Source organism: Myxozyma melibiosi (assembly GCF_037950935.1).
Source record: "Myxozyma melibiosi strain Phaff 52-87 chromosome Unknown BZA70scaffold_1, whole genome shotgun sequence".
NCBI classification, from domain to species: domain Eukaryota; kingdom Fungi; phylum Ascomycota; class Lipomycetes; order Lipomycetales; family Lipomycetaceae; genus Myxozyma; species Myxozyma melibiosi.
The window spans coordinates 2,177,299-2,202,130 of NW_027042915.1; the positions used below are offsets into that span (position 1 = coordinate 2,177,299).

General features: G+C 49.2%; 12 protein-coding genes across 12 annotated transcripts; 7 read left to right on the forward strand and 5 right to left on the reverse strand.

The window, feature by feature from the left end:
* Positions 1–3: 3 nt before the first annotated feature.
* BZA70DRAFT_272458 (uncharacterized protein) lies at positions 4–1,517 on the forward strand. The gene has a single exon (XM_064911654.1). It carries the CDS (start codon positions 9–11, stop codon positions 1,413–1,415), a length of 1,407 nt encoding a protein of 468 aa, XP_064770931.1. The 5' UTR covers positions 4–8; the 3' UTR covers positions 1,416–1,517.
* On the reverse strand, positions 1,518–3,726 carry BZA70DRAFT_272463 (T-complex protein 1 subunit beta). Its single transcript, XM_064911655.1, has 6 exons — positions 3,668–3,726; positions 3,537–3,588; positions 2,778–3,428; positions 2,633–2,721; positions 2,317–2,574; positions 1,518–2,252 (listed from the first exon to the last, which is right to left on the reverse strand). Exons 1-6 carry the CDS (start codon positions 3,668–3,670, stop codon positions 1,713–1,715), a joined length of 1,593 nt encoding a protein of 530 aa, XP_064770932.1. The 5' UTR covers positions 3,671–3,726; the 3' UTR covers positions 1,518–1,712.
* Positions 3,727–4,648, reverse strand: BZA70DRAFT_272464 (60S ribosomal protein L39). Its single transcript, XM_064911656.1, has 3 exons — positions 4,581–4,648; positions 4,335–4,435; positions 3,727–4,265 (listed from the first exon to the last, which is right to left on the reverse strand). The coding sequence occupies exons 1-3, from the start codon at positions 4,584–4,586 to the stop codon at positions 4,217–4,219; spliced, it is 156 nt and encodes a 51-aa protein (XP_064770933.1). The 5' UTR covers positions 4,587–4,648; the 3' UTR covers positions 3,727–4,216.
* Positions 4,649–5,671: 1,023 nt separating this feature from the next.
* BZA70DRAFT_272467 (ABC multidrug transporter Mdr1) lies at positions 5,672–10,041 on the forward strand. The gene is made up of 4 exons (XM_064911657.1): positions 5,672–6,642; positions 6,716–7,945; positions 8,011–9,630; positions 9,692–10,041. The coding sequence occupies exons 1-4, from the start codon at positions 5,749–5,751 to the stop codon at positions 9,815–9,817; spliced, it is 3,870 nt and encodes a 1,289-aa protein (XP_064770934.1). The 5' UTR covers positions 5,672–5,748; the 3' UTR covers positions 9,818–10,041.
* Positions 10,042–12,984, reverse strand: BZA70DRAFT_272470 (uncharacterized protein). The gene is made up of 2 exons (XM_064911658.1): positions 12,353–12,984; positions 10,042–12,296 (listed from the first exon to the last, which is right to left on the reverse strand). The coding sequence occupies exons 1-2, from the start codon at positions 12,666–12,668 to the stop codon at positions 10,114–10,116; spliced, it is 2,499 nt and encodes an 832-aa protein (XP_064770935.1). The 5' UTR covers positions 12,669–12,984; the 3' UTR covers positions 10,042–10,113.
* BZA70DRAFT_272472 (armadillo-type protein) lies at positions 12,985–14,992 on the forward strand. Its single transcript, XM_064911659.1, has one exon. It carries the CDS (start codon positions 13,064–13,066, stop codon positions 14,951–14,953), a length of 1,890 nt encoding a protein of 629 aa, XP_064770936.1. The 5' UTR covers positions 12,985–13,063; the 3' UTR covers positions 14,954–14,992.
* Positions 14,993–15,028: 36 nt separating this feature from the next.
* Positions 15,029–16,225, forward strand: BZA70DRAFT_272474 (glycolipid transfer protein domain-containing protein). Its single transcript, XM_064911660.1, has 5 exons — positions 15,029–15,348; positions 15,420–15,478; positions 15,547–15,665; positions 15,726–15,858; positions 15,935–16,225. Exons 1-5 carry the CDS (start codon positions 15,228–15,230, stop codon positions 16,097–16,099), a joined length of 597 nt encoding a protein of 198 aa, XP_064770937.1. The 5' UTR covers positions 15,029–15,227; the 3' UTR covers positions 16,100–16,225.
* BZA70DRAFT_272478 (uncharacterized protein) lies at positions 16,226–17,670 on the reverse strand. Its single transcript, XM_064911661.1, has 2 exons — positions 16,886–17,670; positions 16,226–16,827 (listed from the first exon to the last, which is right to left on the reverse strand). The coding sequence occupies exons 1-2, from the start codon at positions 17,547–17,549 to the stop codon at positions 16,238–16,240; spliced, it is 1,254 nt and encodes a 417-aa protein (XP_064770938.1). The 5' UTR covers positions 17,550–17,670; the 3' UTR covers positions 16,226–16,237.
* Positions 17,671–17,965: 295 nt separating this feature from the next.
* BZA70DRAFT_298387 (uncharacterized protein) lies at positions 17,966–19,177 on the forward strand (the record flags this gene model as incomplete). The annotated part of the gene is made up of 4 exons (XM_064914604.1): positions 17,966–18,092; positions 18,160–18,608; positions 18,670–18,930; positions 18,992–19,177. The coding sequence occupies 4 exons, from the start codon at positions 17,966–17,968 to the stop codon at positions 19,175–19,177; spliced, it is 1,023 nt and encodes a 340-aa protein (XP_064770939.1).
* A 201-nt stretch (positions 19,178–19,378) lies between these two features.
* Positions 19,379–20,089, reverse strand: BZA70DRAFT_265239 (mitochondrial ribosomal protein L6; the record flags this gene model as incomplete). The annotated part of the gene is made up of 2 exons (XM_064910951.1): positions 19,379–19,432; positions 19,499–20,089. 2 exons carry the CDS (start codon positions 20,087–20,089, stop codon positions 19,379–19,381), a joined length of 645 nt encoding a protein of 214 aa, XP_064770940.1.
* Positions 20,090–20,259: 170 nt separating this feature from the next.
* BZA70DRAFT_272482 (putative GTPase Rho1) lies at positions 20,260–22,294 on the forward strand. The gene is made up of 5 exons (XM_064911662.1): positions 20,260–20,453; positions 20,996–21,023; positions 21,178–21,375; positions 21,441–21,575; positions 21,643–22,294. Exons 1-5 carry the CDS (start codon positions 20,374–20,376, stop codon positions 21,796–21,798), a joined length of 597 nt encoding a protein of 198 aa, XP_064770941.1. The 5' UTR covers positions 20,260–20,373; the 3' UTR covers positions 21,799–22,294.
* A 667-nt stretch (positions 22,295–22,961) lies between these two features.
* On the forward strand, positions 22,962–24,762 carry BZA70DRAFT_244386 (uncharacterized protein; the record flags this gene model as incomplete). The annotated part of the gene is made up of 2 exons (XM_064910608.1): positions 22,962–23,242; positions 23,334–24,762. Coding segments are annotated over exons 1-2 (1,569 nt in total), but the record flags the coding sequence as incomplete, so codon positions are not given.
* Positions 24,763–24,832: the final 70 nt, after the last annotated feature.

The window sequence follows — 24,832 nt, forward strand, 5'->3', positions numbered from 1 at the left end:
GATGCGTGATGGTTCGTTGCGTGATCTCCCCTTCTGCGAATCCAGCTATGGACAACGTGCCGTCTGGACCGAGTGTAGCATTTGAAGACACAGATTCCGATCTAGCAGCGCGCGGAACGAATGGGGAGCATCATCTGCCCTTCTTTGCGAGCTTACATCTACGCACATCGTCTATACTAGATTCCATGGCGTGGTGTACTTTGCGTCGATCTCGTCGTAGTCGAGGTACTGACACCCGCCGGAATGATACTGCCCTGTCGCTGCAGTCACTTGAAAATCGAGGTAGTCAGAACTTGGATATTCCCCAGCTATCGCTCACATGTGCAACGAACTCTTCTCTTGCCCTAGTCAGTACACAGAATCTGTCTGTCGTTGACGACTCGGAGGACACGCTGCAGAAAAACGAGACTGACTGTGATCCCGTCGACGATTCGGGCCTCTTCGAGGGGAACGCCGAGCTCATCAAGCTAGAGGCTATGTACGATCAATTCAGAATCCAGTACGGAAAGTACCCAAAGATGCTCAGGCTGCGCCAGTTTCTGACTACTATGGCGCCCTCTGAATACCTCCTCACTCCTAGCGCAGTGAAAGCGTATAATGCTGTCCGAAAGATCCTGAGCGAGGACACGACTGTCAAATCGCCTGCAGGATCAAGATCAGTCAGCGCGACAAGCGCGACAACTGCAGCAAGCGACACTGATGAGAAATCTGATACCCCTCTTTCTGCCGAAGAGGTTGCGCTAGAAGCCCAGTTTGCTCGAGTTCTCCGGATCGCGATGCTGACGACTTCCTCTGTCGACGGAGACGATTGCGATACTTCCATACCCAGTATTTTCGAAAGGAGCGCCTCGCTAGATGTCGAAAGCGACGAAGCAAGATCTCCTGTCGCAGACGCAATCATTAAAGACAACAAGCTTGGGTTTTTTGGCGGTATAGGAGAAAGCGAGCATACTGTATCGACTCCGTTAGATGACGGAGCAGCGTATCAGCAACCGATCGACGGTCAAATTTCTGAGCACAAAGGACCTTCTGTCTGTCTCTACTGTGAACATTTCAAATCCAAGCCTGTCGCTACTGCTAAAACTGTTCGCAAGCGTATCGACTCTGCATTCATCTTGGACGAAACAATCAGAGGTGGGGCACGAAAGTACAAGATGCCGCGACGCGGAATCGATATGACTGATGAAGAGATCATAGCTCGAGTTCGAGACGAGCTGCGGTTGATGGAAATCCAGGGGTTCAGGTTCTCCAAAAAGATTGCGGACGTGGAAAGGTGTGAGAAGGCGGTTATTAGGTCTTATAGTAGACGTGAGCTGCGATTTCTAGTTGCGGATCTCAGGAGACGGATCATGAGACTGTATCCTAATCTTTTTGGGGCTTCTTTTCTACACAACGTGGTCACTTCTTCGGCCTGAACTGTCGCTTATATCGCTGTTCTGTTTGGATCTCGTTTTCCGACTGTATCTGTACTTTTATACCAGCAGTGCTCTTTTTGCTACTCTTATAGTTCCGTCTAGTATGATCGGGATCAATAAACTTTTACATATCATTTGAGATAAAGCATGCACAGCTGAAATGCTATTATATATACTAGGCTAGTGATTTATAACTGAAACCTCTCTGGAAATAAGACAAAACAGGAAACCGCACGCAATGTTGAGACAAAGACGAGTAAATGTACATCAAAATAGATAAGAACGTGCAGCAGCAGATTAAAACATATCCTGGTAGTTTCCTCTGTTTGCCGTTCGCGGCTGGGCACGAATGATATTGTCGACTCGAAGCAGCAACTCAGCGGCCTCAGAAGCACTGGAGACAACCGCCTTCTTGAGCTTGTAACTCTCGACGATTCCAGCCTCTCTCATATCAATAATACGACCGTTGTCAAGGTCCAAGCCCGAGGTCGTCATGCCGTTGTAAATAGCCGATCGGAGCTTCGACACAAGCTCGCTCGAGTCCAAACCCGCATTGTCAACCAAGATCGTAGGAAGCTGGCGGAGAGCACGCGCAAAGGCTTCAACGGCAAGCGCGCGCTTGCCGCTCTCGTTCTGAGCGGCGCTGTCGACCGCCTTGGACATGATCATCTCGGCACAGCCGCCGCCCAGAACGGTTCTGGTCTCGACTACGGTCTGCGAGAGGACTGACAAAGCGTCGTGAAGCGAGCGTTCGGCTTCGTCCAGAAGATTCTCGGTCGCGCCTCGCAGGACGATAGTGCACGCTTCGCCGGCCGCAACACCAGAGAATTTCAAAAGCTAGCGTGGTATGTCAGATATTGTATACAGTAGCAAGCCGAAATATTCAATGGGGGAAACATACAGTATCTTCACCGATCATGATCTCTTCAATCAAATCACAATGTCCAAGCTTAACGAGCTCAGGGTGGTCAAAAGTAGAAGCAATCTCACCACCGGTAACAAGAGCTAATCGCTCAATACCATCGAAATCAGCATGCTCGATCGAGACAACACCAGACTCGGCAAAAAGCTGCTCGGGGTAGTTGTAGATCAGCTGCCGGTTGATGAAGCAATTGATGCCGTGCGCTTTGATTTTCTCGACCTTGGCTTTCATTTTTTCCTACACAAAGACGATTAGTATATGCTGTGAACGGGTTGTATGATGATGACGAACTGACCCGTTCAGCTCGCTCGAGCTCTGCCAGTTTGCTGGTAGCATCGACCTTGACACGCGCACCAAAGATCTTGACCTTGTCGGTATCCATGGCTAAATGTAGATGTTAGCTAAGAGCTCTCACTTATTGAGCAGCGTGGTATCCTTACCGGTATTGGCAATTAGAATCTTTGCATTCTCTAATCTCTTGGGCTGGTTGACACCAATTTTCTTATCCATGATAAAACCCTCGTCGAGATAGGAGTCAATCAATCGGCCACCGGCTTTCTTGATAATCTGAATATGATCCAAGTTTGTGCTTCCGTTAAGTCTCAGGACGGCATCAACCGCCAATTCAGCGAAATGATCCTTATCCTGGCTGAGAACCTTTGAGCTCAGAGTCGTCTTTGCAATCGCAATAAGATCTTTTCTGAACGCGGCGGGGTTCTTTCCATTATCGACAGCGGTCTTCTGCAGCGCGTCCAAGGCAGCACTGCTCGCGATTCGGTATCCCTCGATGATGGTCTGCGGGTGAATCTTGTGGTCGACAAGTTTCTCAGCCTCGCGCAGAAGCTCGGCGGCGAGGACGGTGACAGAGGTTGTTCCGTCGCCGACTTCGTCGTCCTGAACTTTTGAGATGTTGACAAGAACCTTCGCGGCAGCGTTATCAAGCGCGATCGACTTGAGGATCGTGGCGCCGTCGTTTGTGACTATAACGTCTCCGGTCGAAGCGGATTGGAGAAGTTTGTCCATTCCCTTCGGTCCCAGGGTTGTCTTTACAAGATCTCCAACAGCAATAGCGCCAACGAATGCGGAAAGACCTGCGGGTTAAGACAAAGGCGTTAGTCGCAACTCTCAGAATTGATGCAATATCGCTCTCAATGATTGGCTATTTGCCACAAGAGGAATGGTATTTGATGAGTACATACGCGCATTCTCAGCTCTCTCCTCCGTGACTTGATCTCCGAAAATCTGGACAGACTATACAACAAAACAAAGGTTAGCACACAGAATCCAGTTTGAATTCTACTCGCAACTGCACAATCAATGTTCTCTGTACCATTTCGAATGCGTGGTTTGTATATGTGCAGAGACTACTGGCGACGCGTTAGTAAGGGAGAAGCACTAAGAAATTTGTGCGCGTCTCTACGTGATTTAAGGTTTAGAAGCCCTGTGGACGAAAAATATGAGAACAGCGCTTTTATCAGTCAGAAGACGATATTACAAATGGATGTAGGTTATTGAGGATGAAGACAGTCAATAGAAGTCTGTAAGGATTGGTATTATTTAGTATTATGTGGTGTTATGTGGGATAAGAGATGATAATACTCAGTGGTCATAGACCACGGTAGGTATAAGTAGAGGATGCCAAATGATAGCAATCAATATATTTAACAATTATGATATTCGTCGGTCCGTAATTCTAGCCTGATTCTGAAAGATGAATCCACCGTCATACACGGTCCCTTGAATGTGGATAATTATATGCTGACAAACACCATATTGACTCTTTTATTTTTGATTATGAAACCACCAATAACGTACACCAATAATGATTCCCGACTTTTTTAGAATACCGTAAACATATCGTAAATGTGAATCGAGACGTTTAGATGTTCAATTTCTTGCGGCGCCACTGTCTTCTCTTGGTGTTGTATCTGTGCGACTTTGTCAGCCAGTGTCCTTCATTCATTCATCATTCGTTTCGACTTGAATTTGATGCATACCTGATGGTGTTGTTGGTCTTCAGTCTGAACCACTGGGGAACACGACCGTCCTGGTTCTGGGCCTTGGCGAGCTTGACCTTAGTTCTGAATGATTTGTGACTCTGGAAGATGCTTGTTAGAACATGGTCGATTGGACGACAGGATGGGCATAGAGATATAGCAGACAACGCCGTTATTCAATCAGACGGACTAAATCATATATCTGATCTATATCCCATGAGAAAACAGCATAGTGGATGTACATACCGGCATTGTGATAACGATCAAAGTCGACTGGAATATCGGAGCCAGATGATGAAGATCCAAATCAAAAGTAGCAGACGCACTCGCGGGAGGAGCGGCGTCTCCTGGCAGGGCTCAGGCAGTTGTTATGTGTGACTGCTATTAACCCTACACTCAACCCTAACTATATAAATTGCATTATATAAGCTATTATGTCATCCATTTAAAATAGTCTGACGGATTGTCTCGTCTTAATAGTGGAGATCTGTCGAGCACCCTGTTTGCCACAGAGAACAGCCACAACGCGGTGCTGATCGCTGTCAACAGCGAGGATTCAGTGATGCGATGACTGTGTTGGATTTGAGTATCATCTGTTAGATCTTTGTTGAAGCAGAGTAGCGCACCTCGACTGCTTCCTCTCGTAGACAGTCTACGCACGAGTGAGAACACAATGAAAACACCCTTCGTGAACACGACAAGCATTAATAGTCAACAGCCAAGCCATATAACCAGCAATAATAGTTGGTACACGGACAAGACAATAACCCGCTCTGTCTGCTCGAGCGAGGTCGTGCGCTGTCAGCATCGCCTTTGTCTTCTGGCAACGAAAGCGGAATCCCCGCACTGAACCGCAAAACACCCCAGATCCTCGCAAACCGCTGCAGAAACAGCAAATAACAAACAAAACGCTCTTATTATCCACGAGTCATCGTCAGCAGTCATCAGCTATCGCTCTCCATCTATTGGGCCCCGCCGTCATTGTCGTGCCGTACTCGGACTTAAGCTATCTGGGCTGTGCAATTCTAGCCGTTTTGGGAAATAAGTGCGGCCCTCCCATCTCGGTATCCATCTCGGGTCACGAATGCGAGCAGGCGGAAAACACAAACAAAGGTCCGCCGACTATCGCCAGTCTCTTCTTATCAAATTCGCGATATGCTGACACGACCTTAAAACAATCCACAGTATTCTAAACTCAGGCTCCAGTTGCTTCTAGAAACTCTCGCATTTCGTCGTGTTCTGGATAAGCTCGCATTCGACACCGAGAGAGTGTTCTGAGCGCGCAAGTCAGCATGCGGCGGCGTATTCAAATAAAATGATCGTCCCTCCTCCCCCGGACTCAGCCCTCTCCTCCTCTTCCCACTCCTCATGTAATAGCCAGGACCGCTTCATTCTACTTAGTTTTCCTGAATAGATGTCTGCGGCCTCTACCAGCAGCAAAGAAAAGGAGGAGACCGCCATCGCGGCTCCTCTTTCCTCCGCCGAGGTCGAAGACCTCTACGCTCATCTGCCTGAACATGAAGCTGCCATCCTGCGCTGCCAGACCGAGGTCAAGCCGCCTCCCGTCTCCTTCTTCCGCCTCTACAGATATGCCACACCATTTGATTTGAGCATCTTAATACTTGGCTACTTCACCTCCATCGCCGCCGGCGCCGTCCAGCCTCTCATGACCATCGTCATGGGCTCGCTCACCCAAACATTCACGAGCTATTTCTCCAGCAACGGCATCACCCCGGAGTATTTCTCCCACGAGGTCAACAAGTATGCCCTCTATCTCGTCTATCTTGGAATTGCCAACTTTGTCTTCTCAACCGTCGAGTCATTCATTCACACCGACCGGGGCGAAGTTCTCGCCTCCAGAATCCGCGAGGAATATCTCGCTGCAACCCTCCGCCAAAACATCGGCTACTTTGACAACCTTGGCTCCGGCGAAATCACAACCCGTATCACCGCCGATACAAACATGATTCAGGAGGGAATGTCTGAAAAAGTCGGCCTCATTCTCACTGGCGTTGCCACTTTTGTCACTGCCTTCATCGTCGCTTTCATAAAGTCATGGAAGCTCACGCTCATCATTATCGGTATCATCGTCCTCCTCATCGGTGGCTTTATGGTTATTAGCGGCTTTATGATGAGCTGGGCAAAGAAATCTCTCGAAGGCGCTTCTGTCGGCAGCACTCTAGCTGAAGAAGTCTTTGCTAGCGTTCGCAATGTCCAGGCTTTTGGGCTACAAGAGCGATTGGCAAAACAATACGATACTTATTTGGTTATCACCGAATACGCTGCCTTCAGGCAAGGGCTTTGCTTGGTGAGTCTCTTTGTTTCTATTTGTATAATTGAGTATATAAACCACACGTACTAACACATAGCTCTAATTCTAGGCCATCATGATTGGTTGGCTTTGGTTCTGCATCTACTCCCTCTACGCCCTCGGTTTCTGGCAGGGTGCACATTATTTGACCGAAGGCTCTCTACACGTCAACCAGATCATCACCGTGCTCATGTCTATGCTCATCGGAGCCTTCTCTTTCGGTCAAGTTGGTCCCAACGTCAGAAATATCACCAACGGTGTTACCGCTGCCGCAAAGATCTACGCCACTATCGACCGTGTTCCTCCTATCGACTCACATTCGAATGCGGGCGAAATACTGAGCTCTATCTCGGGTGACATCGAATTGCACGACATCAAGTTCATCTACCCTTCGCGACCTGACGTCACCGTACTCGAAAACATGAATCTCAAAGTTCCGGCCGGAAAAACTGTCGCTCTCGTCGGTGCTAGCGGTTCTGGCAAATCAACCATCGTCGGCCTCGTCGAGCGATTCTATCTGCCTGTTGCTGGTCAAGTTACTCTAGACGGTCACGATACCGCAGAGCTCAATCTTCGATGGCTCCGTCAGCAAATCTCATTGGTCTCGCAAGAGCCCACTCTCTTTGGATGCTCAGTGTACGAGAACGTCGCGCATGGACTGATTGGCACAGAATACGAGAGCGCGCCAGAAGAAGTAAAGAGAAAGCTTGTCATCGAGGCCTGCGAGCTGGCAAATGCGTGGTCATTCATCCAGACACTCCCTGAAGGTCTTGAAACCAACGTCGGAGAGCGAGGCTTCCTCATGTCTGGAGGTCAGAAACAGAGAATTGCAATCGCTCGCGCTATGGTCAGCAATCCCAAGATTCTGCTTCTCGACGAAGCTACCTCGGCGCTCGATACAAAGAGTGAAGGTATCGTGCAGCAGGCTCTCGATCGTGCCGCCAAAGACCGCACCACGATCGTGATTGCCCACAGACTGTCGACGATCAAAAACGCCGATCTCATCGTTGTCATGTCAAAGGGCAAGATTGTCGAGCAAGGAACTCACAACGAGCTGCTGAGCTTGAACGGGATGTACGCTGAGCTTGTCGAGAATCAGAAGATTGAGAAGGAGAAAGATCCAAAGAGCGCCGGAGTCAAGTCCGACGACGAATTCGTCGAGAAGGGGTTGGAGGTTCAGGAGGATTCGCATATCCTTGACATGATCCGGACAAAAACCAAGCAGTCCGTTTCTAGCGCCAAAGTGAAGCCGCTAGATGCTTCCACAAAAAGTTACTCTCTGCCTGCACTTGTTAAACTCGTATGATTGCTCCTCTCAGTTTTCAGTGTTCTTCAAGAAATTACTACTGACATTCTTTAATATAGATCTATCGATTCAATGCTCCAGAGACAAAGATAATGATATTTGGAATCTGTTGTTCCATAATCAACGGGTGTGCCTATCCAACTCAGTCAGTGTTCTTTGCAAAGTGCGTTAGCGCTTTTGAGTACCCGGTTTCCGAATATGCCCGTCTCAAATCACAAATAAACATGTTCTCTGGCCTCTTTTTCATGCTGGCTTGCGTCCAAGGAATTGCATTTGTGCTCGGCGTCGGTGCCCTCAGCTATGCCGCACAAAAACTAGTCCGACGTATTCGCTACGAAAGCTTTCGCCAGATGCTGCGCCAAGATATCAGCTATTTCGACCGGGATGAAAACACAACCGGCGCGCTCACAACAGTTCTGTCGACCGATGCACAGGACGTTGAGGGCTTGAGCGGTGCGACTTTCGGACAGATTCTGAACTCGTTGGTCACCTTGTTTGGCGGAATGATCTTGGCTATTGCTGTTGGCTGGAAGCTGGGACTTGTGTGCACTGCCTGTGTGCCTTTGCTCGTGAGTGCCGGCTTTGGTCGTATCCGAGTTTTGGCAAAGTTCCAGGAACGTGCGAAGAAAGCCTATGAGAAATCTGCCTCTTACGCCTGTGAAGCCACTTCAGCTATCCGCACCGTGGTTTCTCTCACTCGCGAAGAAGACGTGTATCAGACATACAAGGCGTCTCTGAACCAGCAAGTAAAAGACAGTCGCGTGGCAACTATGAAATCATCGTTGCTCTTCGGAGTTGCTCAGAGTCTCTCGATGTTTATCACCGCACTGGCGTTTTGGTATGGTAGCCGCTTCTTGAGAACAGCCGAGTACTCAGTCACGCAGTACTTCATCTGCTTTGTTGCTGTGATTTTTGGATCGCAGTCGGCCGGCGCTATCTTTTCGTTTGCTCCCGATATGGGTAAAGCGAAGCATGGCGCTGCAAACATCCACCGACTTTTCGACTCGTTGCCGATCATCGACGCGTGGAAGAAAGAAGGTATCGTGCCTGAGAAAGTCGTTGGCGATATCGAGTTTCGTGACGTACACTTCCGCTATCCCACGCGACCGGAAGTTCCTGTCCTGCGCGGTCTCGATCTCACAGTCAAGAGCGGCCAATATATCGCATTGGTCGGGTCGTCTGGATGTGGTAAGAGTACAACTATCGGTTTGCTCGAGTCATTCTATCTGCCTATCCATGGCCAGATTCTTCTCGACGGTCAGAGCATTCATGAACTCAACATCAACGCCTATCGCCAACAGATAGCGCTTGTCCAGCAAGAGCCTGTTCTGTACGCCGGAACTGTCAAGTACAACATCAGCCTAGGCAGCGCCAACGATGTCACCGACGACGAGATCTTCGACGCCGCTCGCCAGGCTAATATCCACGATTTCATCATGTCCCTTCCCGACGGCTACGAAACGCTCTGCGGATCCAAGGGCGCGCTTCTTAGCGGTGGTCAAAAGCAGCGAATTGCTATTGCTCGCGCTCTCATCCGGCAGCCGAAGATTCTGTTGCTCGACGAAGCAACTTCCGCGCTTGATAGTGAGTCTGAGAAAGTCGTCCAGGAGGCGCTGGATAAGGCGTCCAAAGGAAGAACTACCATTGCGGTTGCGCACAGACTCAGCACAATTCAAAAAGTAAGTGTTCTTTTTGCTCCTGTTGTATACCGTACTCATCCATCTAACATCTTTTTCCTAGGCTGATATCATTTATGTTTTTGAAGACGGCAAGATCCTTGAATCTGGCACGCACCAAGAACTTCTCGCCAACCGTTCTAAATACTACGAGCTTGTACAACTGCAAGCTCTCGAGAAAACAGCCTAAGTGGTTTCGCTTTCGTGCGTTTTCGCTTGTACGTTATTAGTGTTTGTTTGCATCTCCACGATTTATGTATGTATGTGTGTATGTCCTGCGATTGAGTTTGAAAGAGGAATCTCCAATCTGTATTGGTATTCATTGGATGTAGGTTTAGTTTGTATGTTGCTATATTTTCGGTGCGGTGTACTATGGCATATATGATGATGTATTTATTTACAAAAAAAGTCAAATACTCCTTAAATCATAAACTCCTGGAAATGGACTTGTACTATATACAAATATAACTCAGCGACGACAATCATTTACAAAGGGGTGGGAGAGTCCAGACCCAGCTTCGTCCTCAGCTCATCCATATACTTCTCCAGACCGTCGATATTAGCCTGCGAAATACCCTTTCTCAACCAAAGGAAGACCAGTCGCATCAGATCTTCCCATGTGATTGGGCTCGGCACGCCACGGCCCCGGAAGTAGCAGATTTCGAGTAAATCGCCCGCGAGTATGCGTTCGAGGACGTCCACGGGGTGCTTCTTCTTGCCGGGTGGGAGGGTGTGGGAGATGTACTCTCTCGGGATCGCGGGAGTTAGTAGCTCCTTCCGTTTGTGTTTTTTGTTTCTGTTCACATACAGAATAATCTGAACCGAGTTCCGGATAAACATATCAATAATCTCGTCTTCCAGCGGGATATTTTGATTCTGCACGCAATACTCCATAAGCGGCAAACACGTAGCGAGATCGACAGAGTACAGAAACGACCTGAAGACGTGCGAATACAGCACATAATCGTCGTCCCGGGATCCGTTACCAATCGTCATCAGCAGATTCCGGCGCATCTCCTGCAGCGAGATCTTAGGGAGCCTGTCTAATTGCTGGACCTGCTCATCGCTAATTTTCTTGCCTGCCATTTTTCGGAAGCGGAGGCGCTGAATGTGACTGGTTGCGTCCCATAAGAGAATGAATGTGTGCCGGTCTGGGAATACATTCTCGCTAGCAAGCGAGCAGATGAGGTCGTAGACTTTGAAAACTCGGCGATAATCGTGATCGTGGAGTGCATCCGACATCAAGCCGTTGAAAACCGCGACTGTAGGTTTCACTTTCATCAGGCGCAAGCGCTCGAGAAAGTCAGCGGCTACGCTGTCGTTGCGTCTGATTAGATGGTACTTGATGAATAGCGCGTAGTGTTCGGCAGCCGGTGAGCACAGGACCGAGCGGTCGATCGGCTCGCCCGCGAGCTCTGCCGCTCGCACTGCCTCTAGGGTCTCCAAGATATCTAACGCATCTTGATAATTCCCTTTCCACAGAATCATTCGCAGGAGATAGTAAATCATACGAGAACTAGGCTTCAATCCTAAATGCAGCACCCGTTCAAAATATGACACGGTCTCCTCAAGCCGGCCCAGGGAAGAAAACCTCCGCATCGCCAGCTCGTAAAACTTGCGCGAAGCCTTACTATTGTCATCAAAAAGCTCCGCCAGCTCGAGCGCTTGCTTGAGCCCACTGACGTCAGCCGAGGCGCCGACTCCATTGCCGCGCGGAGACTTTCCGGTTTTGAAAAACACTCTGCTGACTTCGTTCTGCGAAAGCCGGTCGACGAGCACAAACGCAAAATCCACTTCGAGCTCGCCGCCTAGGAACTCGTAGTCCTGAACGATCGTCTTGCTCAGAACCGTATACCCTGCATCGATCGCGGCTTTGCTGCACTTGATAAGCTGCCAGTGAAGCTTTTTCCGCTCTTCTTTGATGACTGCTTTATCTTGTAAACGTCGTTCTGCAATCCCAAACGAATCAATCATTTCACTGTACACGGTCTCCGCCTCTTTCTTCCTCCCAAGCTCGCACAGTTTCACGAAAAACCGCGTCCTCATCTGTGGCCTCAATCGTCCGGCTAATTTCTGGAGCCGTCTAGCCGCCGCGGCTGCCAAATCGAGTTTGCCTTGGTCGATGTAGAGAGCTATACCTAGCTCCATCCACGTTTCCTTTCTCTCGTCCTCGAAATCTCCGTCTGGATAGAACCGCTCCCAGGTCTTGAAAGCTTCGGCGAATCTGTTTGTTCTTCCGAGAGCTATGATGTAGTTTTTTAGAGCATCGGGAGTCAATACCAAGCCTGCATCATTAAGAAAGAACAAATCTCCAACCAGTGCTGTCACTTGATATCTATCGTGGCCTCTGATAGTCCTGGTCAAACTGAGCAGGCTTGAGAACGTTGACGGTGAAATCTGAGACGCCAACTCTTGCCGGATTTCCAGATGGGTGTGTTTTCCCATCACATGCACAATGATTCTCCAAATCAGATCAGGGTTCTTTAAGAATCTCGGCGTACCGTCTTGACTCTCGCTGATCGAATCACAGATGAACGCTTCCAGCTCTGCTGAATTGAATTCCCTCATCAAATTCCTGAAGCGTGTCAAAGCCTCCTCGCGCGTGATGTAGTTTTCTGATGTAATGCCGTGCTCGTCATCGATCTCGTTATCGAGGCTTTTTGCAATACCTTAATGTTGCTGTTAGTAACCTGTTGTCAGCATGGATGGTTTGGCCATGACATACCTAGTTTCTGAGTTTCAACGAATCTGGACGCCAGAGAGGTCTCTCTGACCTTCTCGCTGACATCTCCAACAGCCTTTTCACTGATCTGTTCATTCTCCAGAGGAGGTGGTAAACCATACTGTATCTCATTGAAATGAACAGGCGCTAAAGCTGTGTCCGGCGTCTGATCTGTATTTGCATCCGTCCCAAGATATCGGGCGGCGTAATTTGATCTTCTTAGACTTAGTCCCACAAGACCATATCTGCCCAAAGACACTGACCCACGGCTTCGCAACCTGCTGCCGACAGCTGAATGAGAAAACCGTAGTATTCGCATGTTGGTCGCTGAATTCGGCGATTGTGCATCAAAGTGAAGACGAGACAGTCCAGAGCATCGTAGTGAAAATCGTTGTAAAACTAATTGTCGTATGCACTTCTCACTGAGGGTCTCTCGTCGTATAATTATGTGGCATACCACGAGTGATCAACCAAAGAAGAGTTGGCTTATTGTTCCTCTGTTGAAAAATTCCTCCCAAAGACAAATAAATCAGAAAGATCTCCCAAGGCCGCGATGAGCTCAGGACTTTGTAATCGCTAAGGGTTTAAGGTCATGCGGCTGACCCCCCTGATTTTGACAGACCGCGTTTCCACGTCTCGTATCGCATATACAGACGAGTCGGTTTATTTGTTCATCGGGTGTATAGCGATTGGCTCTCTATAGCTCTCTTGACGATGAGTGGTTTAGCGGGTGTATCTCTGAAGGACATTCTACCCGAGTTGGGTTCCAATGACCTTGAGTCGCGGTCACGGTCGCTTGCATTTCTTCAGCTCGCAGCACTACTTCAAACCGACAAATCAGGCACAACAGCCTCTGATCTGAAAGCATACCTGCTCAACCTTCTGGATGAGAATAAAAAGAAATCTCTTGTGTCTGCGTTTTTGATCATGACGTCGCTATTCCACATCGACACCGGACTAGCGAGTGAGATTTTCATCGAAGCGACGAGGTCGAAAGCTAGTCAATTGTCAGGCATGCAACTAGACGACTCTGCTTTGTCCGAGGGACTGCTTGAAATGCTCTCCGCCGCCTGTGTTGATAAGAAATGCAGATCCGAGGTCGAGAAGAACTACGCTACCGTGATCTCGTCGGCTTTGGAGTCGCAATCAGCTTCTCCGGCTGCGCAAGCTCTCGCGGCTTCTATCCTGATCAAGCTGACTGCGACTCCTAGGCCTCCGTCGACGAGCGGGAGTAACGAGGGAGAGGCTCAGCTGGAGGCTGATATCAACACACTCACTGATTTGCTACGAGATACAGTCATATCGTCAAAGGGAGCGAACAAGAGCTTTACTATTGCGGCAGAAGGGCTGACGTACTCGAGTCTGAACGTCTCGGTCAAGCGGAAATTGATCAAGGACACCGCGTGTTTAAAAGTCCTCTTGCAGGCCTTGAAGGACAAGCAATTGGCGACTACCCAACCCGCGGTGATATACGGAATATTACCCATCTTTCAGAATCTGACTGCGTATCCCGAGCTGATGACGAAGGAGAAGGAACAAGTCGCAAAGTTGAGAAGCTACGCGAATAACGGCAAAGACGCGAAAGAAGACGAAGAAAAAACGGAAGACTTTACGAAAAGATGCAAAGTGTTGCTAGATTTAGGCATCATCTCGTCATTGGCTGCCTGCGCGCCTTCAGCGTCGCCGAATGCACAGAAAGCAATTGGCGCTATCATGAAAAATCTCGTTACCGAAAAATCGCACAGATCCCTCGTTGTGCAGCAGGGCGGTATTTCTATCCTGCTAGCCATTCTCAAACCTCCAAAGACCGCTTCACAAAACAGTGGACTGGTTGGCAACTTCAAGATCCAGATCGACGAAAGTCCAAATCTGGCGGCGGCGGTTGCCCTCGCGCGGCTGTTGATTTCAGTCAATCCCGCTCTGGCGTTTTCGACACGCAACTCTCCGACTGTTGCGGTTGGTCCTTTGCTGGGATTAATTGATCTTACATCGGACAATCTCACACTGCTTGATTCATTCGAAGCGTTACTTGCTCTAACGAACCTTGCCTCAATGGAGACGGGGTCAATAGGGGATGTCATTACCACGCGAGGATGGGACAAAATCGAGGCGTGTCTGTTATCCGATAACAAGCTCATTCAGCGAGCCTCAAGTGAGCTCCTGTGCAATTTATCAGGATCCCCTGAGACTGCTGCGAAATATCTTGATAAGGACGACAAGGCTCATGTGAATCGGATACGGATTTTAGTCGCCCTCGCGGACTCCGAAGACGACAAGACTCGACGCGGCGCGGCGGGCGCGCTAGCCATTCTCACTCAGTGGGCACCAGCTGGCGATGTGTTTTTGGAAAACGAGAAGAACTTAAAAGGAATCCTTCATATTCTGAAAGACGAGGACCAGGAGGTTTTGATCAGAGGCGCTGTTTGTGTGAATAACCTGCTGTGCGGTGCTCAGGGAAATGCTACAGTCGAGCCGGCAGCGAAGGTGATTAAGAGTTTAGATGGCCTACAGATTATCGAGGAGACGCTAAAGAGACCAGATCTCGACGGGCAGGTTCGCGCCGCACTCGAAGACTCTCGAGAAAGGATTCTTTCAGTCACTTAGCAGAGCCGTCGGCAGTGGCAAAAATGTACATATTCTAGGAAAATAAACATAGAAAAAAAAAGCTGCGCCTTGATGCGGCGTCGTCGTTGAACGCAAACGCGGCCCGACGCGCTTCACGAAAGTTTAGAGTTTGTGTTATGCTGAGCGAGCCGCGTCCTTTCAAATAATCACCAGCGTGTCCATCTCGATAGCTTGACCGTTATACATCTGTATACTATCTCTCTTTGTTCGTCAGTCAGTCCTTTTCCTTTATCCTGTACAGTCAATTGCCGTCATGTCTGGATCCACTTTCTTTACTACCATGAAGCGCTCCTTTGCCGACGTCCCCGTCGCCGATGGCAAAGTGAGTACCACTGAGTTTCTCGAGGCCGCCGAATCCCTTGTCTCGTTATTCGGTGAGTGGGCAGTATCTGATGCTTCTCATTTAGAAAACCAAGCTAATTGTCCTGTTTTATGCAAAAAATAGATCTTTTGGGCTCAGCGGCATTCAGCGTTGTGCAGAAGGATATGACTGGAAATATCAAGGTACGCGGCACCACTGCTATTTGAGCTGCGTTCTGCCAGCGCTAACATGACTTTCGTCTTTTCATTAGAAAATCAGAGACCGACAGACCGCTCAACCCGCCGTCTCGGTATCGCTCCAAGATATCGTGCTCTCCGAGAAAGTCGAGAAGAACAAGACTGCCACTCAGGGGCTGTTGTGGCTCACTCGGTCAGTACCACTACTCCCTGATAGTTGACCTGTATAGCTGATACTAACGGTTCGAAATAGCGGTCTGCAATTCACTGCGGTTGCTTTACGGAAGAACATTGACTCAGACGAGGAGCTCACTGAGAGTTTCACCAGCGCTTACAATGAGACTTTGATCAAGTTCCACAGTATAGTCGTTCGCCCTATCTTCAAGGTACGTGTCTCATTTTCCTATCCGTCGATATCTCTTCGTCCGAAATCGAGCGCTGACATATTCGTGATTAAAATAGTTGGCCATGAAAGCCACTCCTTATAGAAAAGACTTTTACGCCAAGCTGGGCAGCGACTTTGCCGTCGTCAAGGAGCAGCTGCTAATCTGGCTCGCTGCCCTTGAGAACATCGTCAAGATCATCCAGGACTTTTACGCCTCTGGAAACTACGGCAAGGGCCTTTGAATTAGACGTCTAAAGAAAGCTTTGTTTGGTTGAGGTTCAACTCGGTACGATTGCTAGCAGGACTTTGTAGTTTCTTTTGATTGCCGTTTTTGGATGCCTTTAATAGTATATACAAGACTCTCGCTAAATTTGCCGTGACTACCGTTTCCCACTCGTCTTCGGTCTGTAAACGTAGAGTTTCCGAAGTTTTTCCACTCGCGCTTTGCGCTCCCTATCCTGCTCATCTTCAGCTGTCTCGTCGATGTCGGTCTCCCAGGTCTCCGACTGACTGCCGTCTGTTGGCTCTTGGGCTGTTATTCTGGCGCTGGCTATTAGTATAGCCAGAAGAAGCTGCCACCCGGGATCTGACCCGACAATCGGCCGGATCCACGGGCAATAATCGTAGTGCGCGTCTATGACATCGAATGTAACTCCATCGCCTTCGTTTCGAATCGTACGTTCGGCAAAACAATCGGCACATGAGATCGTAGTCCCATCCTTTCTGCTCACGTTCCATCCGACTAAAGCTAGAAAGAACGCCCTATGTTTTGATCCTAAAGCCATGTCGAGGCTATGAATGCCCGCGGCTGATAGATAGTGCTCAACGATTTTTGTATCAACCTCGGGAAACGTGGCTGGTACTTCCACATAGTCAAACGCGGATAATTGAAATGCGTCTTTCAATCTCTTTAGAAACTCTCTCTGTGATTTACGTAAATCAAGTGAGAGCTTCAGGCCGTACAAGTTTTCTATGCGTCTTGTAAGTGAACTGTTTGTATACTAGGATTAGAGTGAATAGAAACATACCATCACAGACTCGACGGCGCCAGAGACAGCTTTCCGTGTGTTCTCGTCTTGACCTCGTCATTTCTGAAGCCGGTCTCGCCTTGTCGTTCCTGATCGTACTCAGATCTAAGCAGTACGTTGTTTTGCACAACGGGCAATAGACTGTGTATTCCTGCCCAACGCTGCATTGCCAACCTGCCCGTGCCCATATCAGAGACGCTGTTGCCGGCTCTGATGGGTCGTAGCGCCAGTTGTCGCGCGCTTGTGAGAATGTAGAAAGTCTGGAGATGAGAGCGTCTCTGCTGTAAGGGGTGTATGCGGGGTGTCTGCCTTGAGCGGCTATGATGTGTGGTCTGATAGAGCCATCACTATCAAACAGAGAAAGCGATCTTGCAGGTATTTGTGTATTCTTTAGGGAAGAAGCCAACTTCGACAGAGCTGAGTGTTTTCGTGTCTTTGCTTGTTTCTCAGCGCGCAGTCTCTTGAATCGTTTTGACGGAGAATAGACGAACGCGGGACTGCCTGTCCTGCTACTCGGAGCTGGTGAGCGGGTGATAGCTGGAGAGTAAGGATCAATCAGCTGGATGACGTTTGCGATCCTGTTCCTCCCTTCCAATGACCGTGACCCTGGCTCATGACTTGCCGTAGATTGTTCCCGGGTCGGTGTCGATACTGTTGGTGTCATTGTGGTTGTCGCAGGCAGTATAAAGCTGCGAATCCGTGGAGAATCAGAGATATAAACAATGGGTATTTGATTTGTTTTGGAATATTTAGCTGAGCTCGGTGGCCCATCGTGAGGCTCGTGTCGAGCTCGCAAATAAAATTTACGAGATTTTGGTATTTTACCTACTCATCCACTGCTTGAATATATCTTGTATGCGGCAACACCGTGGACTATTGCTCTTTATACTCAGCCTTATCCCCTGTATACTGATTGGACAGTATCTCCTCCCCCATCAGGTCACAGTGTCTCTAATTCAACGCGTCAGAACACAAGTCGCCCCGCACATATCACGTCTCAGCTTTCAGATTAATCGTCATCTGCCATTGAATTTCCATTTCCACACTACTACCAATTTATCGTTCACTTCAGATTTAAACATGTCGTTTGCCAAAGAATTAAGAATTGCTCAGCTGGCTGTCGAGAGAGCCTGTAAGCTCACGAAATTGGTCGCGGACTCGCACCAGACTGGAAGCGTGTCCAAGAGCGACCATTCACCTGTTACCGGCAAGTCACCCTGCGTTTCTTTCGCGCAAGTCTTGAGCGTTCAACGTGCTAACAGCGTATAATTTAGTTGCGGATTTTGGTGCCCAGGCAGTCATTATCGGCGCCCTGCAGAAAGTCTTCACCGAGGATCCTGTCGTCGGCGAGGAGGACTCGTCGATTCTCCGTGGAGATTCAGCGCTTCGCGAGAGAGTCTGGTCGCTAGTCCAAGAGAGCTCTGCTGCGGACTCTTATGCTTCCGAAATTGGCGTCATTGACAATGAAGAGAAGATGCTTGAGTATATTGACTGGGGAAAGTTCGAAGGAGGATCAGTTCCCCGCATGTGGGCCGTGGACCCGGTCGATGGTACAAAGGGATTTCTGAGAGGCGGCCAGTTCGCTGTTTGCCTTGCTCTGATTGTTGATGGGAAGGTTGTTGTCGGAGTCATTGGATGTCCTAATTTGCTGGTCGACCCCACCGACGCAAGCAAAGGAACTGGAGTCATTTTTTCGACCGCCAAGGGCGAGGGCGCTTACTGCGTGAGTATTTCTCGACGGCATTGTAAATACGTGCTTAGGTCTGACGGTAAAACTACTATAGCACGCAATTGGCTCGCCGATATCGTCGGCTACCAAGATCAGCATGGCTGAAATCCAAGACACGAGCTCGGCTTCATTCTGCGAGAGTGTTGAGGCCGGACACAGCTCTCATGGCCAGCAGGCTTCGATCGCAAAGCTACTCGGAATCAGCAAGCCATCCGTGCGTATGGACTCGCAGGCGAAATATGCCAGCATCGCTCGTGGAGATGGAGATATCTACTTGCGTCTTCCCGTTAGCGCTACTTATGAGGAGAAGATTTGGGTATGAAGATACGAGTTGCTGAGCTGATGCTTTGACAATTGCTAACAGTGTAATACTACAGGACCACGCGTCTGGGGATCTACTTGTCGCCGAGGCAGGTGGAGTTGTGACTGATATGTTCGGCAAGCCACTTGACTTTACAAAAGGACGTACTCTGAAGGACAACAAGGGAATTGTAGCTGCTTCTAAGAACATTCACGCCCAGGTTCTGGAGGCAGTACAGAAGGTGCTTGCGAGCAGCGACTAAATGTATATAGAGAGGAGAAGTGTTGCCGCTAGTAATAAGCTATTTGAGGTAGTGCAATTTAGTTTAAGAATACTGTAGTATTAATGGCTTTTCGCCCGACTGCGGGAACAGCCACTGTATCAATGCATAGATGTTTGTACATAAAAGAAAGCAGACTGTAGAGAAAATAAAATATGTACAAGAGCAATAAATAGAAAGAGATTATTTGACGGACTTGCTTTTCAGCTTGATAGTCTCGTTGTTCACGAAAATACCCTGTATGATGAAATATGTCAGAAGCCGCTCTCCGATTGCTATGAGTAATTGAAAAGAGATACGTACCTTGCCCTTGTAAGGCTCTGGAGGCTTCAATGCTCGAATTGTCGCAGCGAATTGAGTGACGAGCTGTTTGTCGGAGCCCTTGAGCAGTACACGAGTCGGCTGTGGGCAGATGGCGTTGATGCCTACCGGGATGTTGAGAAGCGTAGCACCGGTCTGTCCAACCTTGACACTAATTTTCCGGCCGCCACCGAGCAGCTCGGCACGGTAACCGGTACCCGTGAGGGTGAGGATGACGGAGTGGCCGATAGTAACCCCCATAACGTGATTATTTATAAGAGAGCGAAGAGTACCCCACATCTGGCGCTGGCGCTTCTCGGTGGTGTCCTCGACGCGAACTTCGAGCTTCCTGCCCTCTTCGACAAGCTCAAGGCGCGCAAATGGCGGAATGGCAACTTTGCCGACGCCCTTGGGACCGGTTATAATGAGGGGGATCTCATCGCGCTCAGGATCGCGGCTGTAGGGGTCGAGAGCGAAGGAGACCTCTGGCGGGACGACGATGGGGGTCGAGCCGATGTGCGAGCGGGCAACGGCCGAGGCGGAGAAGTGTCGCCGGGCGGAGAAGAGAACGGACGTCCTTGCGCACTGCATCATGGTCTCTGGTCGTGGGCTTTTCGCTTTTCTGGCGGAGGAAGAAAGACAAAAACTCGGCGACCGAAAGAGCGTCGCGGCACAAGCGTCGAAGCGGCGATGCTCTGCGGCTGTGCAGGAGGCGCATGCCAGCAGAGAAGTGGCTGTGCGCCCGGCTTAGTGCGCCCCTGCGACCACTCGCCGCTCTTTTCGCTCTCTGCCTCTCCTCCACCTCTGCCTCCTTCTTCCTCACCCTCCCCCGCTAGCACACTCGACTTCAGCACTTTTACTCCCTCTAGAACTCAGCAATGGTCAAGCAGATCAGCGACATCCGCCGCAAGCTCGTCATCGTCGGTGACGGTGCCTGTGGAAAGACCTGTCTCCTTATGTGCGTACTTCCTTTGTTTTCATGCCCGCCCCGCGTGTGTATCATCTCGCTGCCCGCCCGCTCCCCTGCGGATCTCTTCGTTTTTTGTCTGCCGGCATCTGGACCGCTTTCGTCGCCTTCAGTCTGACGCGCACTTCCCGCTTTGCACCTTCCGGCGATGTTTCCTGGCGTCGTGCACAGGTGGCAACAGCACGCCACGCGCGGCACGGCATATTTCATCCTCTGCTTTGTGTCCGATCGCGCGACGGCAACCAACCCGCCCGCCTGCCATCGCTTTCTGTGCCATGCCATCCGTCGTCCTGCGTCCGGCTGCGAGCTGTGTTTTGCAGTCGACTGCTGCTCTCCTACAGAAGGCTTTTTTGCGTGTTTCCAATGCCGATGCAGAGAAACCCTTTTTTTGCTGACTGAAGCGTGTCTGTGACTTGACAACGCCGCACAGAGATTCGGCATGGGTTATGGAGAAGCAGCTGATATACATACGGCGCCCTGGGCTGTGGCTATTCGGCCTGACTAGTGATCGATTACTAACTGTTTTCTTGCAGTGTCTTCTCCAAGGGAACCTTCCCTGAGGTACTATCCACCCAGATTTTTCACCGTAGTTCGAAACATAGTGAGAAGATGTGAAAAGTTGCGACGAAAACACGAACTCTGTCTCCACATGTTTCTTGGCTACATCTTGGCTTTCTATTTTTTCAAGCGAACGTTGTGCACTAATACTCTATAGGTCTACGTCCCCACTGTCTTTGAGAACTACGTCGCTGATGTTGAGGTCGACGGACGGCACGTAGAGCTGGCCCTTTGGGATACTGCTGGCCAGGAGGACTACGATCGTCTTCGCCCCCTTTCTTACCCTGACGCGAACGTCATCCTCATTTGCTTCTCCATCGACTCCCCCGACTCCCTCGACAACGTCCAGGAGAAGGTCAGTAGTTTTATTCTCACCGTATGACCGATGGACTCGCAAACTAACGTGTTTCATAATTACAGTGGATCTCTGAGGTTCTCCATTTCTGCCAGAACCTTCCCATCATCCTCGTTGGTTGCAAGAAGGATCTCCGGTTTGATACCAAGACCATTGAGGAGCTCCAGAAGACTTCTCAGCGACCTGTCAGCCCAGAGGAGGTATGCATTTTTACGACATAGCTTCTTGCACTGAATTCCAGATACTAACAAGCTGCTTCTCTTTTAGGGCCAAGCTGTTGCGGATAAGATCAACGCTCTCAAGTACCTTGAGTGCTCCGCGCGAACGCACGAGGGTGTCGCCGAAGTTTTCGAGCACGCCACTCGCGCTGCTCTTCTCGAGCGCTCAAGCAAGCCTCGCAAGTCGAAGTGCACCATCTTGTAATATATATGTTAGAGATTGCCAGCAGATTGGTCAGTATGATGCCGTCTTTCGAAACAGAACTTATGACGGGATTGCAATAGAAGTTTGAGTGTCGCCATATGCCATCATTCTCGTTTGCTTTGGACCACTGCGCTTGTCTAATTTGGGTACATGATTATGTTTTTTAATATTTTTTATTCTGCAGAGTTCCAGTTTTTATCCTCTTTACTTTTTTCTTTGCTTCTCCTTTTTTTGTATCTCGCGTGTATTGCTTTTAACGATAATCCAATCTTTGTCTTTTTCCCATATTATTCGCTCAAATATGTATACAACCTTTTCCTCACTCTCTATTTTCTGCGAGTTCTAGCGCTCAGCGGCGATCAAGTAACGACCGTATTATCTCTGATGTCTTCTTTTCTGTGTGTTATCTTTTTTGATTTCAGGTGTCATAAAAAACTTGTAAAGACGTCTGCTGACCATAATGAAGTATGCTCAAAGATGTAATATGCCGTTTCCCTGTAGCATTCATCGACATTGCAGGATCGTTGGAGTAGATTGGACGTAGGTGTGTAGAGTCTTTAAGGACTGCAAGACATACTCGTGCCTTCTGTGAAGGATCATTTGGATACGGCTCCAGTGTTTCTCTTCTGCAAGCCCGTCTGCTTATAATATATCTATCTAGATTATCACTTACATGTTCGAATGGTTCGAATACGGCGATACAAAAAGTGAGACTACAACATCTAAGCCCTTTGACGCGCAACGACCAGCCTCTCAGTCTCTGTACTTTGTAAGAGCTATATATGGCCTCAGATGGCAGGTATATTGAGCACCGTATTCTGAGGACTGTCGACCCATAAGTATCTACTGAAATAAAACCAACCGCCTATAATACCGACACCATCGCATAATTGACACCCTCGCGACCGCCATCTGTCCTGCGATGACCGGCCTCTCAAGAGTAGAATGCTGTGTTTTCTGCGCTAGTAGATCGCGCAATTGACAATGGTGTCGCTAATGAGAAAGTGCTTATAGTAAATAGATTCTCCACATATATTTCGATATTGTGGATGCCAGGTGGAGGAGGAGTATCAATGATTGCTGATGGCAATGGCATATTAGAGAGTGCAGTGAGATTTGTCTATTTTGGTAATAAATCGACAGGCCTGGCATAAATTATTTTACCGCAGTATCGGAACCATAATAACATAACCTTATTTCCTTTTTTTGTTATTCCACTTCGCCGCAGCCACGCCAAACCTGCATCTTCAAGACCTACACCAACTCCAACCAATCCTTCACTCCGCCGACCGAAATTATAACGATGGAGCGAGGACCGCCAAGAGTGAAAAACAAGGCCGCGGCGCCGCTGCAGATCAGCGCAGAGCAGATCCTGCAGGAAGCCTACGAAACGAGAGACGAGTCATTGCAAATTCCCAAGCAGCGTATTGCGGATCTCGAAGAGGTTTGTGCATCTTTCTGTGCATCGTTCTTTCTCTTCATATCTCTTGTCTGTGATGTTTTGCTGACCGTGTTGTTTTTATGTCTGGCTTTAGTTGCACGAGTTCCAAGGACGAAAGCGGAAAGAATACGAGGATGCGCTTCGACGTAATCGGCTCAATATCAATCAATGGATCCGCTACGCAAGATGGGAGTTGGAACAGAAAGAATACGCGCGCGCTCGCTCGATCTTTGAACGTGCGCTGGAAATCGATCCCACGAACGTGCCGCTATGGCTACGATACATCGAGTCCGAGATTAAAGAGCGCAACATCAACCACGCCCGGAATCTCTTTGATCGCGCGGTGACTTTGCTCCCTCGTATCGACAAGCTGTGGTATAAATATGTGTCGATGGAAGAGGCGCTCACGAACGTCGTCGGCACACGACAGGTGTTTGAGCGGTGGATGGAGTGGGAGCCGGAACCGCAGGCTTGGATGAGCTATATTAATATGGAAAAGCGGTACGGCGAGATCGAGCGCGCGCGCTCTGTCTTTGAGCGATTCACTATCGTCCATCCGCAGTCAGAGAACTGGATCAAATGGGCTCGGTTTGAAGACGAATACGGCACTCCAGAGAACGTGAGGGAGGTTTATGCTACTGCTGTCGACACGCTTCGCGCTGCTGGTGATGAGTTTGTGGATGAGAAGCTGCTTGGCAGTTGGGCGAAATGGGAGACGAGGAATAAGAATTTTGAAAAGGCACGAGAGCTGTACAAGCTCGGTCTTGATACTCTTAGTCGCGCGAAGAGTATGAAGCTTTATGACGAATACAGTGCGTTTGAGAAGCAGTATGGTGAACGGGAAGGGATCGAGGATGTTGTTTTCAAGAAACGGAGGGTGAAATACGAAGAGCAGTTGAAGGAGAACCCGAGAGATTACGATACCTGGTTTGCGTACCTGAGTATGGCGGAGGAGTCTCTGAAAAACACAGACGAAATTCGAGATTTGTACGAGCGGTCGATCGCAAACGTACCTCCAACACAAGAGAAACGACACTGGCGGCGCTACATCTTCCTGTGGATCAGATACGCCGTATTCGAGGAGCTGACGACGAAAGATTTCGAGCAGACGCGGGAAATCTACAGAGCGTGCTTGAATCTCATTCCGCACAAGAAATTCACATTCGCAAAGATATGGTACATGTACGCCTGTTTCGAGATCCGACGAAACAACCTTGCCGTTGCGCGCAAGCAGCTTGGAATGGCGCTCGGTATGTGCCCGAAGCCGAAACTGTTCAAGAACTACATTGAGCTGGAGATGAAACTGCGAGAGTTTGACCGGTGCCGGAAGCTGTACGAAAAGTTTCTGCAAGTCTTTCCAAAATACTCGCAGGCCTGGCTGGATTATGCAGAGTTGGAGCAGACGTTGGGTGATGAGGACAGAGCGCGTGCGATTCTAGAGCTGGCAATGTCTATTCCCGGGGTTAATCTCGACCAGGGCAACGATGAAGGTGAAGAGGAAGAAGAGGAGGCAGAGGAGGAAGAGTAGATTCTTGCTCGATTGGAAGACAACGTTAAACTGTACAATATAATCTAATAAATAAGCATCATAAG